The 20,213-nt window shown below is 39.8% G+C and overlaps 1 protein-coding gene across 2 annotated transcripts in view; it reads right to left on the bottom strand.

The window, feature by feature from the left end:
* Positions 1-3,016: 3,016 nt before the first annotated feature.
* CBFB (core-binding factor subunit beta) overlaps positions 3,017-20,213 on the bottom strand; it is a 37,833-nt gene continuing 20,636 nt past the window's right edge. The window contains exons 5-6 of one of the 2 annotated variants that reach the window (XM_058813371.1): positions 17,808-17,903; positions 3,017-5,310 (exon numbers count right to left, since the gene is read on the bottom strand). In XM_058813371.1, coding sequence (XP_058669354.1) covers positions 5,242-5,310; positions 17,808-17,903 — 165 coding nt within the window. In that variant the 3' untranslated portion in view covers positions 3,017-5,241. Of the gene's footprint in view, positions 5,311-17,776; positions 17,904-20,213 lie in introns of both variants that reach the window. The other variant, XM_058813372.1, reaches the window with a different exon arrangement.

The following is a 20,213-nucleotide window of genomic DNA, read 5'->3' on the forward strand; positions in this document are numbered from 1 at the left end:
TGTGAGGTATGAATAACAAAAGCTGAAAGGATTGGACATGCAGGTGGGAAAGGCTCAGAGGGACAGGTTCTCCCAGCAAGCCAGTGGGTAACAGCTGGAAAAGCCAGAGCTTTCATGTGTAAATTGTGCTCCATCCCTAGGTCTGTCTCTTTTCAAGTTAAACTCATCACCTGCTCCAGGAAAGAAAGAAGATTGCAAAGGGGGAAAGGTGGCAAAGCCTTTCCCATGAAAAGCAGAGAATCACAGCCTGTGGAACACAAGAAAGTGGAGACCCAGGAAAATCCATTCTGGGGTTCTCCGAGACCCCATCATCAGGTCAACGGGGTAGAAAACAGTTACATCTCAGAAGAGTTGTGGGAAGCAACAAAGACTTAGCAGAAGTCTCCCCAGCTGTGGTAAACTGTGGACCAGGCCCAGGGAGAGGCACAAAACTGAGCAAGAAGTGTTCTGGTTTCCCACTCCTTTCCCCAGCTATCCACTGTGCCAGGTGACAGCACCAGAGAGGCAGCACTCAACTCTTCTGTGCTACTTTCCCCTCCTCTCATTCCTGAGCTTTAAGAAATGAGCCCAAGGCAATTCTGAAAATTCACTTATCTCAACCTGTAATTGAGAAACCTATTTAATAGTTACTTAAACCCGGAGCAGCTCTGAGCTGCAGCAGTTGATGAATATGCATGGCCCAGGATTTACATTTGGTGGCAGTGTGAAGACAGGATGTCAGGCAAATGAGCTATGAGAAATGTTGCCCATGCAAATGTTCACTCTGCTCTAAGTTCTCACTGCAATTCCCATCCTTGAAGCCATTTCTGTCATTCTCTTATTTGCATTGGAAATGTAGTAACAAAATAATGCAACTTCACAGAAACTGGTCCTAGTTCTGTGCAGACAGGATGGATTCTTTAATACATCTATGACAGACTGGAGTCCTGAACTAACAGCAAACAAAAAAATATATATATATAGAAATCCTGCCAAGGTCATCCCAGTCCATGCAGTTGTGGAGCTCTCTCAAACCACATCTTCATCCAACTTCCCAGCTCTTACCTGAACAAGGCTGGTTATTAGACAAACCAGCAGAGGTCTGCAGGAACAGAAAAGCTGCTGTTTTCACTCACAGTTCATTTTCTCAGTTTTCGGCTTTCAGAAAGGGGAGCATGAGCCCAGGACAGCTGTTTTTTCCCTCCAGAGAAACTAGGAAACCTGCTTATCCACATTTTGAGGACTCCAGTAAACGGACTAAACACAGAGAACCCCACCTGCAATGCTGCCTCCAGCCCTGGGGTCCTTGACAAAAGGACATGGACCTGCTGGAGCAAGCCCAGAGGAGACCACAAAGAAGCTCTGAGGGCCGGAGCACCTCTCCTGTGTAGACAGGAGTTCAGCCTGGAGAAGGCTCCGGGAGACCTCAGAGCCATCCCAGTAAGCAAAGAGGCTGGAGAGAGACTTTTGACAAGGGTATGGGCTGGCAGGACAAGGGGAAATGCCTTCAAACTGACAGAGGAGACGTTTAAATTAGTTTTCAGGAAGAAATTCTTGCCTGTGAGGGTGATGAGGCCCTGGCACAGGCTGCCCAGAGCAGCTGTGGATGCCCCATCCCTGGAAGCATTCAAAGCCAAATTGGACGGGGTTCTGAGCAACATGGTCTAGTGGGAGGTTGGAACTAGATGAGCTCCCTTTCAACCCAAATTATTGGTTGAGAATTGGTTAAGAATTCTGAGAAACAGTTAATACTCTGTTCTTAGAAGATGTCATGTAGGAGCAGGAGGTTAAAAATCCCAGCTGGAAGTGACCATACCTCACCTGCTGTGGTTGGGCTCCAGGTCCTGACATCCTTCTCAATTCCAGTAAGTTCCAGCATTTCCAGTGGTGTCTCACTCCCACATCAAGGACAGCCATCCCTAAGCCATGCTAGTTAAGGCACTGGATTGTGATGCTTTTAAAATTCCTTTCTGCTCTATGTGCCTCATGCAGGGAGATTTTCAGATTCCCTTTGCTTGACACACTTGAGAGGCAAATTCCATCTAGGAAGAGCCAGAGGACAAAGTGCCTCTGTCCTTCACCTTCAGCCAAGAAAAGGCTGGACAAGTACTGGACTCAGCCACTTGTGATGTGCCTTGGGCAGAAAAGTGAACCTTCCATCAGCCTGCAGGTAAATGGACAAATTACCCAATGGCTTTTCAACAGCTGTTTGAGATGCCTTTAAAACACTGCCTGGACAGCAGGGCTGGCAAACACCATCTGCCCTCTGCAAGAGAAGCAGAGCAATGTGGTTTGCTGTTTGCCTTTTCTAAAGCTACCTCCCTTTCACACTGCAGAACATCTCCAGGAAAGCCACAGGTCACAGCAGTGCTGCTTTTCTTTGGTGCTCTCTGGTCTGTTCACAGCCAGGTGGGAAAAGTCTCAAATAAGGTTACTTCTTATCCTTTTGATTGTAAATATTCCTAAAGCATTGTTATGAAACAAGCAATCCTCTGTCTGATTTCAGGACTCAGCACTGTCAGTCAGTCAGTGTTAGCTATTTGAAGTTACACCACCTAGAATTTTAGCAGCTCCAGAAGGTTTTCAGGTGTAGCATACAACATTCATATTTTCCCCACAGAACTTTACCACATTTCCTGCACTTACACATGTAATCCCCCTGTTCCCCCCTCACCCAAAGTAGCACAATTAACAAGGTTTGGTGGCTGCTCTCACAATGTGCCCACAAACAGCACTCTGTAAGCTCACACAGCCCCTTGCTTGGGGCCCCTGGAGCAGATCCACACTTTCAGAGTAAGAAGGGCATATCAGTTTTAAGAAACAAGAGTTTTAGGGCAGCAAAATCCACATTTTTTCCAGTGCAGACCCTTCTATTAAAGGCTGCTCCCAGACAGCAGCTGAACAGAGCAGAGGGGTCAGTTAATTAAGTGACCACTGGATGTCACCACTGCTTTAGCCACAGACATCAAGGCAGCCTTCCACCTAAACAAAATATGTCAGCAGGGACTACCAGGGAGTCAAACAAACTTAGAGCACCTTGTTTTCACTACACAGAAGTTTATTATGAAAGTTAAACATACAACACAAAAAGTAGCAAAAGCAATCCTGTAGCTTAAGGCAACTCTTACAGGAGATGAGCTCAAGAAAGATGATGCAACTTCAGTTTAAATAGAAATTATGAAAAATATCAAATTGCATCAATAACTTAAAATGCACTTTAAAAAGTCTGCACTAACCAGCAGAGGGTAAGGGCTGTGATCTTAATGCCAGCATTAAGATATGGAAAGCAGCAGAATGCTAAATGATGATAGGGAAAGTTCAGTATTTACACAGAGATAGCAACGTTAATATCTGATAGCGTCATTTCCTGTGTACTTATGGTTTAAAACCACTGTCTGAAACGTTAGGAAAACCCTTTAAAATAAATCTTCAGACTATTCCATCAAAAATACACAGATGGCAGAGAAGATCCAAGGCGAGGGATGCGTGCAGATGCATGCGTGTGTCCCTTAAATAACTCTTTGCAGAAACACTTTAGAAAAATTATTTCTTTGGGGGAAGAAGAGCAAGAAGAATGTGGCCACAGAGTGAAAAAGATTATCTTTCAGGTGAATCACATTTAAATTGAAGTATCAAAATATTTCTATTTGATGACATTCTCACAGTTTACAGTTAATGACATTTTTAAGTGAATGTTAAATATTCATATTATTAACATACAAAGATTCTCCTTCACATTGACATCTTACATTTTTGCAAGACCTCTTTTGCATCAATTGTTTTGCCATTAATGAGGAATGTATAATTGTCTTAATAATAGAATTTAATTAAGATTTAACTCTTCTAACCATATTGAGTTTCTATCTTTAAAATAATTCTTAAAATACTGGATTCAGATCCCTTATTTTAAAAAGGTATTTAAGTGACATTTTAATCAACCAGGCTGTACAGGAAGCACCACATTTTAACAAAGCCAAATGACATCACATTTCTAATAAATTTTCTTCAAATATTGGATGCAATGAAATCTTTGGAGTAAGTCCATTCACCATCACCCCAAATGAAACAAGATTAATTCATACATTAATTCATCCCAAATCTTACCCTGTTAGAAAATGCAATATATACTGCAACAGTCTTAATTTGCATAAGATTTAATAGAAGGGGCCTATGTGCAGTATGAGGCTCCTGCACACAAGCTCATCTCAGCTTTTCACCATTCAGCACAACTTTACAAAAAGCCTAAGATATAAAATATACTTAAAGCAGTTATCTTAAACATGATTTCATATATATCACCTTGGCAGCTGATCACTTTTGTTCCCAGTTTAAACGCTGTTGAATCTGATTGTGGAGTTGCAGTATCCCTTTGAAGAACTAGTTAAAAAAATCCCTGAATAAAACAGAAGCCAGCCTGCGACTTCCTCTGAGTTTCAGTAAAGCACTATATACAGGGTATAACAGCCACCCAAACTCACTTGGAACAGAATAAAATTTGAGACAGATAATGGGGTAGAATGCATTAATGCAAGAGAATATACATTTTAAGATTTTTATAATTTTAAAAGTGGAACCAATGAATTGTTAGCAGTTAAACGAATACTGCAACTGTAATGTTTACAAACCCACAAAGTTTGAAAACTGATTCCAACAGCTCTGATTCACTGGGTTTAGCTTGGAAATAATGCAAAATAATGTCAGCAGTTTTAATAAGGTCTTGCAAATTTAGAAAAAAGAAAACTGAAAGAAAGGTAAGAATGCATTATCTAAAATAAAGCAGGAACACAATAAGGACAATCAAAGTTCCAAAAGCCCATATCAAAAAATTAAGCTTGGAATGCATTGGCTTCCAGCAGTTTACAAAAAAAAAAAAAAAACCCAAACAAAAAAAACCCAAAAACAAAACCAAAAGTTGTTCTAAATCTGTAATATCTTGACCTATTTTTAAGTGACAATTTTTATTACAGTTGAGAAAAATGGTTTTATAGCTGCATAAGTTTCCATTTCACTAAAATAGTGCCAACAAAAATAAGTTTGCATAGAAAAACAAAATTTCAAATTGCCACTGGCTACATGCTTAAAATGGGAAATGCAGGTATTGTAACATAAACATAGTGCAAACCATGGCAGTTCTGGTGACTCTGACTGCCGCAGGTCAGGAAACAGACCATAATATACCCAGTTCTCACAGTTTCTGGTCTTTTATTCAATCCTTTGCCAAGTAGAAGCAATGCACGTGTGCAGAGCCGGGGACGCCGCTGGTTAACGCAGTTTGAGATCATCGCCGCTGCCCAGGTTGGAGCCAGGACTAGGGTCTTGCTGTCTTCTTGCCTGCATGGACAAACACACTCTGAGCATCAGCAACCAGGAAATTATCAGCTCTCTTACTCAGTATATTAACACAAATAAGACCATAAACAATACAAGTTAAACAAACAACACAAAAAGTAGCAAAAGCAATCCTGTAGCTTAAGGCAACTCTTACAGGAGATGAGCTCAAGAAAGATGATGCAACTTCAGTTTAAATAGAAATTATGAAAAATATCAAATTGCATCAATAACTTAAAATGCACTTTAAAAAGTCTGCACTAACCAGCAGAGAGTAAGGGCTGTGATCTTAATGCCAGCATTAAGATATGGAAAGCAGCAGAACACTAAATGATGATCGGGAAAGTTCAATATTTATGTAGAGATAGCAATGTTAATCGTAAAGAAATTTTACAATTCCAGCAGTGAGCAAAGCAATACTTTTTAACATCAAAATAATTCTTTCCCCCCAGTTCAGTTTGCCCCCCAGGCTCTCAGGAGGGCAGTGGGTCTGGCAGCCCCTGTTCCTGGGGGGCTCAGAGCCTGCTGTGCCTCCCCAACAGGGACTGTGTGCTCGTGCTCACACACGTGCACACTCACACTGCCAGGCTTCAAACATTGCTTCAGCAATCAGCAAGAGACTCCCACAATAGTTAGGGAACAATTTTGTGTCTCTTCTTCCAAAAATAATTTTCTTTCCTGTGAAATTCCCTTCTGTTAACCTTTCCTGTCAGCTTTGGGGAGAAAGGCTACAATATGAGACAGAATACATCACATCATTTCCAGATAATTTTATGAGGGAAACATTTACTTCAGCATCCTCTAGAATCAAGAGACTTATAGTAACACATGAGCACAATTTATTCCATAGATGGACACACATTTTAACACCTCATGTTTTACTGCTTTCTTCTTCAGTGCACCTGCAAAGTTAACAAACTGAGAAAACTGACACATGACTGTACCCCTGTATTAAAACAAAAGTAATGTAAGTTCTCCTTTAAATAAATTATTGTGTTAAACAGTTTGAGTTAATGACATTTTAAAGAGGTAATTAAGAACGTTCAGTCACAGTAAAAGACACTGCTATCTATTTTCTCCACCTGTACACTGGTACAGCACACACAAATGCTGCACATAAATACTTTAAAACATTTATTTCCTTCAAATTTTAAAACCATACTTTTACTCTGAGAACATCTAATACATGCTAGCTGGTTCTTAAGACATTTTAGTAGCAGCACTTTTATTTAAGTTTATAGAGTGAATAGCTGGCACCATGGCCTGTAAGTGCCACATGTCCCAAACAGTCCCAGGCCACATTCCCAGCTGGTGGAAGGTGTCACTAGTCAGGCTTTATTCCATCAGCTGCAATAACCTGCCATATTCAGGGCTTTAAAAAATGCAAACCAGTGACAACTTTCCTGTTCTGAAAGACTTTTCCTATGTTCCTGAAAGGTTGGGGAACAGCCTTAACATAGGCATTGTGCCACTGCAATACCCTTCAAGCAGTGACCGTGTTGGCACCATCCCACAGAGCTGTGACTAACAGGGGCACAGGTGCTGCTTTGGGGGCTCCCTGGGCTCTCCTGAGCCCAAGTTAATGACAGAGAGGAGGCCTCCCCACTGCCCAGCAGCTGCCCCAGCTCACCAGGGGCTGCTGCTGCACTCCCATTCCAAAGGGTGAGCAAGCACAGCCTGCTCTCCCCAGACCCTCTGGCATGCACTGCTGACACCACCTTTCCCAACTCAGACCTTTCTTTGTTCACTTCTTCCCCCCTTATCTACCATTCTTCTTGTCTGCCTAATTGTATGCTCCCAGTGCACTAGGTTAGCTGCACCCAGACAGAGAACTGCTGCTTCCTTCTCCTATTTAAAAGACAATTTAAACTACATTTCCCTTTCATGTGCAATGGTCCCTTTCTGATGCACATGGAGTTCATTCAATAAATCCCTTTAGTAATCAGCAAGTTTCCAGAGCAGACAATCCTCTCCTGCACTCTTCTTAGTGGCCACACTGCCACTATTGCTTTGGAAACACCTCCACTAACTTAAATATCACAATTGCTACCTACTACATTTATGTATTCAGTGTTGGCTGTACTTTAGGTAATTAAGAGTGAGCCAATCTTTTTGCTCTATCTGCACTAGTTGTACTCTGAAGGAACAATCTGCTTCTCCTGCTTGCAGAAGAAATCTGAAGGTGAGAACCAACACCAGTGCTGGTGCACAAACCCACAGATTTCTCAGTAATCTTTCTGAGGAATCACATTAAAGCAAACTGCTCTAATCACCACACAGCACTGATGACAGTAAGTGCTTAAGGGTGTATTCCTTGAGGCACTTGAAACAACTTCTGCACACTGTCCTCTTTGTAGAGATACACAGTGTTAGAAGATGGCATTTAATTAAGCTTTTTACATTATTTCCAAAAGCCAAATCATTCAGCTTTGACTATTAAAACCACTGAAGGAAACCCCACACTTCCTTTTTCCTTCAACAGAAAAGTCAACTGTGCTGTAAATATTTTCTTCATGTGAAATGGTTGTTCATCAAGTCTCAATAGATACTTCCAGGCTAATTTAAGAGTTGTACCAAGATTAACAAAACAGCAACAGTTCTACTTTGCATATCCTTCTATTGAACAGACTGTAACAAGATTTCTTCTGGTTTTACTGCTGCCTCTTTCTTCTAAAAGGAAACAAAGACATGCTCTGTCTTTAACAATTACCAAAATCTTACTTCTACCAATTTTGCACTCAATAAACATTTTTATACTTAACTAGAAAAGGCCAGCAAGTTAATTGCTGCTGTGATACTGCTCTAAAAACAACAGTGTTTCTTCTTCAGAAAACAAATCATATGCACAGCAATTTTATTGTCAAATTTCAGTGAAGGCTCCAAGATATGAGCATATGGTTGCATTTATGCTTTGCTTAAAGTGGTCCTTTCTTTCAAAGCATATGAAGGAATTTGCATGATTCGTGACCTCATTGCTACTTGTAGAGTTTGCAGAAGCCACTAGTGAACAACTGCCAGATTTGCCCTTTCAAGTGATATGCAAAAGGCATGACAAATGACCCTCAAATATACCAAAACCAGTCATTACAATATCTTACAACAGTGTATGTGGATAAAGGTGCAATTTTGCAATTCAGTAAGTGGGAATTTACACAAGCAACTGCAACATGTTGGAATGACAGCTCTGACTCAGGCAGCCTCCTTTCCTTGTGCTACTACTGAGCAAAAAGACAAATGTGTGAAGCAGGCTTGTTCTAGCAGTCACAGCCATTCTGCCAGGGCACAACACAGCAACTACAACTGGGCTTCACATGCTGAAAGAAAAATACAAAAATTAAAAGATGCTTGGTAAAGACTAGAAAAATCACTTTGTACAAAGACAGGAAGCACATTGTGCAGCAAGAAGCACTGGGTGCTATTTTTGTTCACTGACAATTGGCAAAATAAAACTTCCATAAGAAATGCCACGAGGTCCTTAACACTCCCTTGTAGGAGTGGTGTGACTATCACACGAGTGCCCTACACAAGTGGGGTAGTATCTGCTACTTCTCAGTCTGTTACAGGAAGCTAAACTTCCCTTTTATAGATGTAAACCAGCAATCTCCAGACTTCTCACCACTGGGGGGGTCCTATACTCCCCAGCAAAGCTAATCAATCCTCTAAATTGCAATTTTTGCTGTAATTTTTGAAATGCATACCTTTTGCTGCCACACAAAAGCAGCAGTATTACTCTCAGTGAATAATGGGCTCAGCTTCTCAAGGATTAAGGAGACTTGCTTCAATTAAGAAAGATGCATCTATCTTTGCCATTGGGAAATGGAATACACTGCTATGAGTCATGCTTAATGAGCCATGAGAAAACAGCAGTTATTCATCTTTTCTCTGTGTATTTCATTTTTTCAGTCAAACGTTGATTTTAAGTTTGAAGGAGCATTACTTCACATGTTCTTCATCTGTTATTTAGAGAAAGGATAACAAATATTTGCTTGTGAGAAACTGGTAATTAATACACAGATCCCACCAGAGTTGTAATTATCCTAAAAAAGAATGTATTTTAACCAACATTGCCAATTCTCTTGTAAATATCCAGGAACAGAAGAGTTAACCTGATGGACACATCAGGAGTTTCAACACTGAAAAATACTTAGCACTCAGCTTTCAGAACATGAAGCCATGCAAATCTTGTGCTGCACAGAAGGAATTGTATCTGGCCACAAGCCATTGAAAACCTCTAACCCTGGAGAGGGTGTGATGACCAACTGAAAGAATTTCAGGGACGTACCTGGCAAAAAACCATTTCAAAGCCTCCTCTCAAATGCTACTCTAGACTGATTCATGCTGAACTCATAATGCTGGTACCATGGGGGTAGTGACTGACAAAAAAGAGCAGAGTTACTACAAAAGCATTTTTGAGAGTAAACAAACATAAAAAGCGTGTCCTACAGTACTTCTTACACCTCTGCTCTCTTTAACCTCTGATGTCTGAGCTTTTCTCAAGCCTAAACACAGGCTAAGGGGAATAGACTGAAAGTCTTAACAAGAGTAAGATGCAGTATCATATCTGTATCATATTGCTTTTCTTCTCAATAAACTAGATAGCTCGGAATCATTAAATCAGTAAGTTTTATCATTTACTTTTCTGAACAAGAACCACATTGGAGGCTTTACATCTGTTACTGGGGCACAATGGAAAAACAGATGGGCAATAAGGAAGGTGGCACATAAGCAGTTCCTCCAGCAGCCAAGACAGTCAGAACACATCTTCCTCCTCCAGCCACTCAATGCTGCAGCCTATTGTGCTTCCATCTGTACTAACAAAACTCCTTAAACTGACTTTAGGAAAGCATCTCTAACCAGCCCCTTCCTGTGCATGTTCTGAGGCCTCAAACATACCTAAGGAAACCAATTCCTCTTACCACATGAGCTCATCAGGAAAAGATAATGCAGTCCCACTGTGTGGGTTACATGATAGCTCTGAGAAAGCAGAACTGAGAAAGTTGGAAGCAAATTTAGTAAGGATGGACAGAGAAGATGGTCTCTCCCTTTCTATGAATCACTTAAACAGCAGCAGGGAAAACTGGGACCTCTGAATGCCACACAGTGAAATGACAAATACAACCATATCCACTGCATATACAACTTGGGACACTGGTGAAGAAGAGGAAGCTAATTTGATGAAGGGCTGTCACAAAAAGAATAGCCAAAATAAAGTCTCTCCATGGACAACTCCAGTGCAATTCTTTAATTGGATTCTGGCAGCTCTGTCCTGTTGAAACAGACAGAGTAAATGCATTATGTGCCTTGGCATCTGCCATCTATAATTTACTAAATAAGTGAAAAATCAGGCTATGCTATGAAAAACTAAACAGTGAACATTTGGATTCTCTTAGGACTGCCAGCCTCCTGAAAAGGGATAAAAAAAACCCCCAACCAACCAAAACTGAGAATACTTTGCAGATACTTTTTAGAAAAGTATACAACCACAGGATAAAAACCACCCAAATGAAAAAAAAACCCAAAACCCAGCCCTGAAATAAAGAGAGCAATACTCAGAAAAATGACCAGTTACACCCAAGCACACCTTCACATTAGTCCTGGTGTCTGAGGCAGGCCCACAGCAATGAACTGAAAACTTTGAGTTGCTGGTTAATAATCTCTCCCACAGAGATGTGAGCCTGGCTCACAATGCTGGCCCTGCCCCCAGTAACCTTCACTGGACAGAGGGCAGGAGAAACTCAGCAAAGCTGGGGCCCTACAGCACAGTGAGAATGTCAACTTATACATCACAGAACTCCTCTGGTCACAGCTTGATGAAGCAGCCCATGTGCTCCCTAGTCTCTGGGGGCCCTGCACAGACTCTCAATCTGCATTTCTCAGAACTTGAGCCACAGCAGCACCACTACACACTGCATCCCTGAGCCACTGGCAGCCAGAGGGGATATGATCTTTACCACATTCCTAGCAGGCACAGCTATCAGCTTCAGACTTCATGGCCTGGATCCAGTCTCTGCAGTTGCTTTGTTGGCTGCCCATAACATTCATTTTGCTATCAGCTCTCCTTTTCATTGAACCTGGGAAGGAGTAGCCTTGATCTTAATTATAATGTCAAGCACCACTTAAATTATGCAAATAATGGAAAACAGGCCCTCAAACTTGGCAAGAGATCTGGATGTTGGACTGAAGTAACTGTAGAACTATTAATGCCATGAATTCTATACCCAATGCTCTTTTTTATTCCTACTTCTATTCTGATTGTCTTTCAAGCTCACTGAAAGTCAAAATAAAAAAATTTTCCTGACAAAGGCCATTGATAAGAGTTATTCAGCACTTACCTCCATCAAGACTTCATTTCAAACCACTATCTATTTCCTAGGAACAGACTGAAAACACACATGAAGTGTGTTACCTGCAGAGCATGACCAGGCCAAGCAGCACAGCTGCTTCCTGACCCCCCTGCACCCCCTCACCTGAAATCTTTGCAATGGTTGCATCTTTGTTTAAAAACTATTATGAAGGTAATGATTCTGCTGCCCCAAACTGGACCAAGGTCACTGCAAGCCAAGGAAGGAAAGAGCACAGCAGGAATAGGAGCTCTGAAGAGTTCTGAGTAGGGACGGAAATTTTTACTTTCATATTAAAACTTCTTTTCCAAGGGAAAAAAGCTTAAAGTGCTCTCTTTTAGAAAGCACTGTTTGAAAGCTGGTCTAAAGGTTATAAATTTATAATTAATATTGATTGCCTCCAGACAGTATTCCTCTGTTGCTCAGCCCCTTTCTAACCTTCATTGACTGAAAGAAGACGCTTATATTACAGAATTCCCTGATTTGCAAGATTGATCTCCTCTGTCCCACAGTCAGCATTGATTCTGTACAGCACAAATTGTTTTTCTGATCTATGCATTCTATAGCACTTTTGCACAAGGACCAGCTATTTAAGTTCTTGTGAAGCAAACCAGTCATAACTTAACTGGCCTTCTTGTCCTGCACTGGCACTGCAGAACCTCTTCAGGCAACACACTCCCACCCAAACACCTCTTTCCAAGTTGTGTTGTTCCCACCCTGCATCTAAACAAATTATTTATGCTTGTGTACAAGCACATACCAAGTCTACACTGCCCACTGCATATGAAAAATCAACGGTTTGGGTTTCTTTCATATCCAAAAACCTGGGTTAAATGTTATACTATTTTTCTATCATCATCAGTTTGGAGAGTACATACAATAAACACTAATTAAATTAATTCCAGATTAATAAGGAAAAACCCCCTTTAAAATCTGATGAGAAAATTTTCAGTAAAAAACCCTGAGCCAAAATTAAAAACAAAAAAGTCCCCACATACTTATTGTAATACTATACACTTTCTTCTGAAGCCAGTTGTATTTGAGAAAAATATAATTAGTTAGAGCATTTATTTACACCAGCAGTTTCATCTCAGAAAAAATTAAGAAAAGGAGAATAATTTCAGTGTCTAGAACCTTGGTAAGAACATGAAAGTCAGTCCTACTACTTTATTTTCTTTCAACTCTAAACTGTTTACATGTCTGTAACAAAATCCTGTTTGTTTTTTAAGAGTTCCCAACTTCAGCAAAATTAAATGAAATGTATCTTGCCCATTTCAACTGGTAATTCCCAACAAACAAGAATAATATGTAAAAACCTAGGGCAGGCCACAGTATTTAAAATTTAGGTAAATTTTTACTCCAGCACTCTTTAAAGGGTGGGGTTGGTGGGTGTTTTTGGTGCTTTGTATTGAGAGGGATTGCTTCTGGAAGAAAAACAAGTTCCAAAACAGGGGGTTTTTTTCAGCAAAATGAAGGTTTTTAAAATGGGAATTTCATGCAGTTTCCCAAAATGGCTCTGCTTAGCCATTAATGTAATTTATATTTAGCACAAGACCACAAACAGACAGATTGCTAGACTAGACTGTTTTAGGGAGAGCAAACCACTCTCTTTACTCAGTGTTGCTAAAATAAAGAGCATGGCAGCAACATAGGAAAGGAACACAAAGTAGAAAAATATGACATTTCAAAAATACTGGTTGAAGAAATTACATTGGAAGACTGAGAACAGATCCAACCCATCCCCAAGGAAAGCCATGGGGACATCCTCAGCCAAGCTCTGGAGAGCACAGCTGGACAAACTGTACTCACACAGATCCCTGCAAATCTGAAATTACAGTTTGTACAAAATACCCCCACCTGCACACAGCAACACACCAGAGGGTCTCTTCTCTTCACCTACCCCTTGAAAATCCATCCCTTTGTGCCACCTGCTCCAGCAAAGAGCTGTCAGGAGGCACCTGCTTGTGGCTGTTCCGCACTGAACATGGGCCATTGCTTCCAATAAATTCTAATTTCACCAACTTGGGGATGTTTAAATCTCCCCATTCTGGACAGTGTAACATATTTTTGCATCACGCCACTATGCTAGAAGACTGAAAAACAAGCAAAAAGCTCTTCCTGGAAATTCACGTCTAGACAGCAACTTCACAGTAATTTCTGCAGAACACTTCTTGTCCTGACACTAACTCTGGTCATTCATACTGAAACCACAGCAGAGACACTCAGACTGACTCTCAACCACGACACAAGGAGATAAAGACATGAAAATTAAACATCTGCCTCACCAACATCCCTTCAGTCTCCTCGCTCTTCTAGTTTGGCAAAGGGGAGCGTACAAATACTTAAAGTTCATACACCTCATTTTTTAAACAATCTTTAAGTGGGGATAAAGTCTTTCTTGATGTGCATTATTAAACATTCTCTGTCTCAGCATTCCAACATTTTTGTAGAAGTAAAAGTCATTGGGATACCTTATTAATTTTGAAGGCACTAAGAACACTCAGTGACTTCAAAAGCATCTTTGAAACAGAAGAATCCTGGAGAGTGGGGCTGGATTTGCAGTATTTCATGTAACTGAGCTATACAAGTTGATATAAAAACTCAAAAGCATCTTGTATTCAAAACAAACTATGTTAAAAATGCAACAGAAGGCAGTTCAACTCAGAGGTGCTTAAAAACTTCAATGAAAATTCCTAAATCCACTCCCACCCTATTTACATCAGAGTGCTGTAATTGCACAAAAACATGATCACCTTTGAAAATTCAAGTACAACCAACCTCAGATGCCCTCATATGCAAAGAATATGTTCATTAAAATAAAGGTCTGGTGTGCTAAACTAGAATAGAAGAGATTCTATATGATGAAAAGATGGCAAACAAACCTCACAACACCCTGAAGGAGTTTTTGCTTTTTTAGGGGAAAGAATTTGTTTTAATTGGTTTGGAGTTTTTTTAGGGTACTTAAAAATGAAAACTAGCTAAATGATAATTTCTAAATTGCTACTGCACTTGCAATTCTTTCCCCTTGCAAAGTGTCACCCTTCTAAAATCCAACTGTCACACACAAGAACTTTAACATTGTTTTCAATGAGTTATCACTGATCACTCCTATGTGGGGAGTTTTAAGTCTACAGACTATGTTAAGTCTACAGAAAGACTTAGAATAGGGAATCTTTTCTACCCAGAAAGCTGTATAAATAAATAATTTAATCTGATCATTTTCATATGCTGCCAGGCTTTGGATGGATAAATATTTCCAAAGAGCTGGCGCCTCTGTTTTGGGTAGGAGTGGGTGGAATATTGCAGGATTCCCCTTCCCTCCCCCACTGAAGCAGAATCTGGTCTCTATTAAAGGCATTTCAACAGTAATTCTACTGTCAGAAATATCCTGATTTTCTACAGTGTTGCAATTCTTAAAACCATCATTAACACTGATGAGATCCTGTTCCACATCTGCCAATTCTGAGTTTTACTGTCCATGCCAAGCATGGCAGAAAAGAAAAATCTAAAACTTTCTTAAGGATGAAAGCTGTATAGAAATCATATTAAAATGATCATAAGGAAAGTATCTTCATTTGTGTGTAGCATAATATACATAAAAATTCACTCAGCACACATAGAACTGGCCTTTCCCATATAAAAGCCTTCAAGTACCATCTCTGTAGTGAAACCAAAGGTACTGCTGGCCCCACTGAAATTACAGAAATAGAACATAAGGCAGTCTGGATTAAGGTTTCTGCAGCTGTCAGCAATGCAATCATCAGAAGGGTGCCACTGACAAACTGCATTTCCAAGCTGACTGAGCACGCCAGCATCAGAAAATTCAATACAGGCCACAAATACAACAAACACAGGAACGCACTTTTATGCATCACTTTCTATTGAGAACTGGGTACAAGGATCATGAACACCAAATGCTTACTGATTAAAGTTCATTTGATTCTGCCCAAATGCTGCCTTAGATTGAAAAGAAGGGTAACAATGAATGATTTGGAAATCTGATTGCTCTTTAGGAATGCATTGTAAGTCTATTTCTGCTCTCTACCATCTCGTCCCAAAAGAGCCTGATTTTTATACAGTCCTAAGATCAAGAGTAAAAAAGCTTGTCTGTGAACATTTGCAGATATAAGTTCAGGACATCTTACTCCAAACACAGGAATGAAAACTGAAATATAAAAACCAATTATAGACCTACAAGTACTGGAGAAAAAAAATCTGTTGGTTAGACATATCAGAGAGGCACAGTAAAATAAACAGGAAAGTATGCAAAACAACGTATTACAATTATTAAAGACTTACATTTGACATCACAAATTTGAAACAACATTTGATAATACTTTTCATTCTACTTAAACTTATTTTAAGTCAGTAATTTTTTCTTTTCTTCCTTTCTGTAGGTGATCTATACCAGTGCTTTAGAGCTGGGACAACAACTGTTGTTGTTTCAAGAGAAAATGGGTACCAACAGCTAATAAGGACATCACTTGATAGCAACTGCCTTCTGTCTTATTAAAAGCAAGAGTGTTTTCAGAAGTTATTGCATCCAGCTCCTGCAGACAGCCAAGAATGTTGCTTTTTGTGTCTCAGTGTCATGTGTTTTGATGTCTGTCATGAAGCCCCAGATGCTCAATATTACCATCTCACTGTTAATTGAATTAGTGTTTTTGCACAGCCTAGCTGCAAGTGTTTTCTACACTTGGAGGAAAACTAAGTGTCTCAGAACTCCAGATGTTATTTCAGAAAGCCTCATTCTTTTTTAACTTTCAGCATGCACATGGTTTCTGCGTAATAAGAGGAGTGGGGATGAAGGGCACAGTGCAAGAAGAATATATCAATAAAAGTTTTAAGTACATTGAGGTAAAAGACATAAGATTGGACCTAAAGTTCCTACTGTGTTGTTAACAGTAAAGCAGGCTGGCACAGGTCTTCATGAACAGCTTAAAGCTAATTCTACCTTCCTTCTGAACTTACAAGCAGGTTGTAGCTATGCTGGGACAAAATTATTCAGGCAATCCGGCAGCTGCTCCCAGAATCCAGCAGTAGCAGGGCCTCCAAGGCAAGGATTTCACCTTTGTTACAGCTGCCATCTGACCTGGCTGCAGCAGTGTTTGCAAGGAGACACACACCAGCCACTTCAAAGAGAGATATTATCCTCTGTGCCTATCTGTTCCCTCTCATTCTCATGCTCAGTGTCTTCCAGTTGTAGCTGGAAGGGAAGAGAACCTGTCTGATCATCCCAATTATCCAAAAGAATGCCAAAAGAAAAGCAGCTTAGCAATAACAATAATCAAATTTTCTAAAAACCATAGAACCAGCAGATTGATCATATTTGATTAGAGTTAAATCAGGCTCTACTGATGAAGCAAGAATTAAGAAAGAGCATTAGTAAGGGAAAGAAATTCAAAGCCTGTGTTCTCCCTATTCTCTCCTGACCTGCAGCCTGCCTTAACTTGCCAACTCCCCTTATGTATTATTACTTGTCCTCTTACAGCTCTTGCCTTTCTGGCATCTCAGAGCAGCTGGTTTCCATTCCCTTTCCTGGCTCTTCTTTTCTCAATCCCAGTAATTTCTGCTTTCATCAAGAAAGAATAAGATTCAAGACTGTGGGGCCCTGAAGAAGCAAAGAACAAGACAGGGAAACTAAAACTGTGAAAAAAAGGAATAAGACTTCCCACCAGTAAGAAAAAGGTGAGAAGACAATAAAACTAGCCTGTACAAGAAAGCAGACTGTGGCATCTGATTAAATTGGCTGGTAATTTTTCCCAAAACATGGGATAACAAGCTCCAAAATTCTGCCCCTGCAGCTCCCAGAGCCTTTTCTGTGTTCATGAGAAATGCACGAGGCAAGAGATTGCTCTCTCAGTATCATTTCAGAGAGAAATGGCAACTCTTTGAATAAATGTCTTTACAGCTTAAGTACCCACAGCAAAGACCATCTACAGAAAGGAAAAAAGTACATGGTCAGAGAATTCTTATCAAAACTTTAAACAACTTGAAACCCATTTTACAAGAGTAACAAACAATGCATTTTGCAAATTTTTATATAACATCACCGAACAAGCACAATACACGACATTGTACAAACAGACAAAAATGGAAACAATCTAAAGTTTTGGGAAAGTACTAACCAGTTACTGACAGCAGCTGTGAAACCCTCACCTCCATTTCCTCCCGATGAGACCTGTCTCTATCCTCGAATTCACGAGTTCTTCGTCGAGCCTCTTCAAAGGCTTGTTGTGCCAATGCATCCTCCTGCTACCAAAGCAGATGACACAGAGTGACACAAAAGGTGACTCTCATTTCCACCAAATCACTTTTTTTTTGAATATTAATTACCCCTTGGCAGCAAAGTCCAGTATGTCCTGCAGGACCTGCTAGAACACAGGCAGGTTCCAGCAAATGTCAATACAGGTTAATAAAATATTACTCACCTTCACTACAGCAGTAGACATAACCAAAGCTGGAATGCAGCTACTACTAAAATACATTTTCAAAGGAGAGCTCCTGTTCCAAAGTAGCTTAAATGCTGCTGGGTTTATTTTAAGCCTAGGAATTCTCAGAAGTTCTGTGTAAAAGGCAATACATTTTATTCTCCTTATAAAAGCCATTTTGAAGACAGTGTTCACAGGTATAGCTAGACAGAGTCCACTACGCAAACAGTGGTAATTTAATTATCTTGCATTTAAAAATAAGTATTACCAAAGTTAAAAACCAAATAAATCCTTCATTTTACCAAAAGCTGCTGCAAGTACATCAGTATGAACATTCTTAATACTTGTGTGTCATTTATATTATTTAAATTTAGATACACAGGAAAGTGCAAAGCAGAAATTAGTCCTCCACCAACCTGCACACATTCCCATACAATGGAGGAGAAACTTGCAGGGCTTCAACAGCTCTTTTGCTTATTTTCAATAATGGCTTATGCACAGGAACAAACACAGTTTGTTAAATGCATACATAAATGTTTGCATTTAACAAACTAACACTCAAAAAAACTCCTCCAAACTGTATTTTATTTTAGAAAATGTTTTAAATAAAGTATTAGTAATATGTGGAGCCATTATTAATTGGGTTGGAAATTATTTTTCTTAAAGACACCTTTTAACACATTCACTGTTCCCCATCAGAATGGAAGAGTCCCATCTGAAGAGGCCCCACAAACCAGGAAGGGATAAACTGAATTGGTTCCTCCTCCTTCCAGCTCTTCACCTGTAATTACTGCTAACTCTGCTGACAACTCCCACATACATGCAAATGTTATTTCAAAGTTGATAATTTTTTTAAAAAGCTGACCTTGACTGTTAGAGGACATAAACATGTAGAGAGCAAAACTAAGTTTTAATATACCTGGGGACTAAGTGCATAAATTTTTCAATTTAAGATAAAGCATCCCCAGCCTGAGAAAATGTTAAATTGCCTTTTTTGCCGTGGGCACAATTGTGGCCCTGGAGCTGCTCTGTGCAGGGGCTCCCTGGTGGCCCAAGGCAGGGAAACACAAACAGCTGCCAGGCCCCGGCTCTGCTTTCTGGGGAGGCATGGGCAATGTTTAAAGCTGCCAACAAGATCATACTTTAACACCATAGATCTTTTTAAGATTAGAATTTCGCCCTTTACAGCCATTTTAGTGTTCATACAAGGCATAGAAACCAGGGTTAGAGAGTGGAAAATAAATTTGTTCTTAATAATGCAGAAGGTTAGAGAGAACAGATAAGCTCGTGTCCCAGATGACTCCAGAAAAGCTACCTTAGTTTTAGCTTACAAAAGAGATATATGGCTTTATTACCTTCTATTTTAAATCAGATTTAAATTGAAGATTTTTTTTATTGAAGGTTTTCGCATTTTACCGTCATTTAGAGTGGTTATGACATACAGCCTTGGATGGAATATTTTAAAGAAATGGTCATAACCAAAAGAAACTAAATTAGAAATGCATGGGAAAAAATCAGTATGTTGACATCCAGAATGAAGATGTGCTGACAGCTGAAGCACTGGTTTGTTCATGTCTGAGAAAGGGATAAAAGCATTAGAACTTTTTTAGTAAAACAAAACTCTGCTCTATTCTTGGTGGTACGTTATAACAAATCAACCAACAACACTACTTTATACAACAAGAATTTAACAAAGATTTTTTTTAAGTGTCTCTCAATTCTAGTAATAATAGCCAAGCAAATTCAGCTGTATGACACCAAATAACAGACATCTTAGTTTTATTCTCTTAAAATGTTCCTGGTATAAATTTACAAAGAAAAGTAAGAATAAGCAAAACATGAGCAACAGAATGAGCAATCAACATGACAACAGAATAAAACCAAACCTCCCAGTCTAGAAAATAAAATTTTAAAAAATATTAAAAAAGAGAAGCTTACACATACCCACACTTACACACAAATCCTCACAGCAGCCCAGTAGGAAAGGACTTGGTGAGACAGCAAGATGCATGAGGACAGAAGAGGTGCAAAAATACTGAAGACAGAAACAGTCTCTTAAAGACACTCAAATACCAAATCCAGGGACATTTCAGCCCCAAGAGGGAAGATACTCAAGCATGTATGTACAGCTTTG

The sequence above is a fragment of the Ammospiza caudacuta genome, chromosome 13 (genome assembly GCF_027887145.1).
Source record: "Ammospiza caudacuta isolate bAmmCau1 chromosome 13, bAmmCau1.pri, whole genome shotgun sequence".
NCBI lineage: Eukaryota > Metazoa > Chordata > Aves > Passeriformes > Passerellidae > Ammospiza > Ammospiza caudacuta.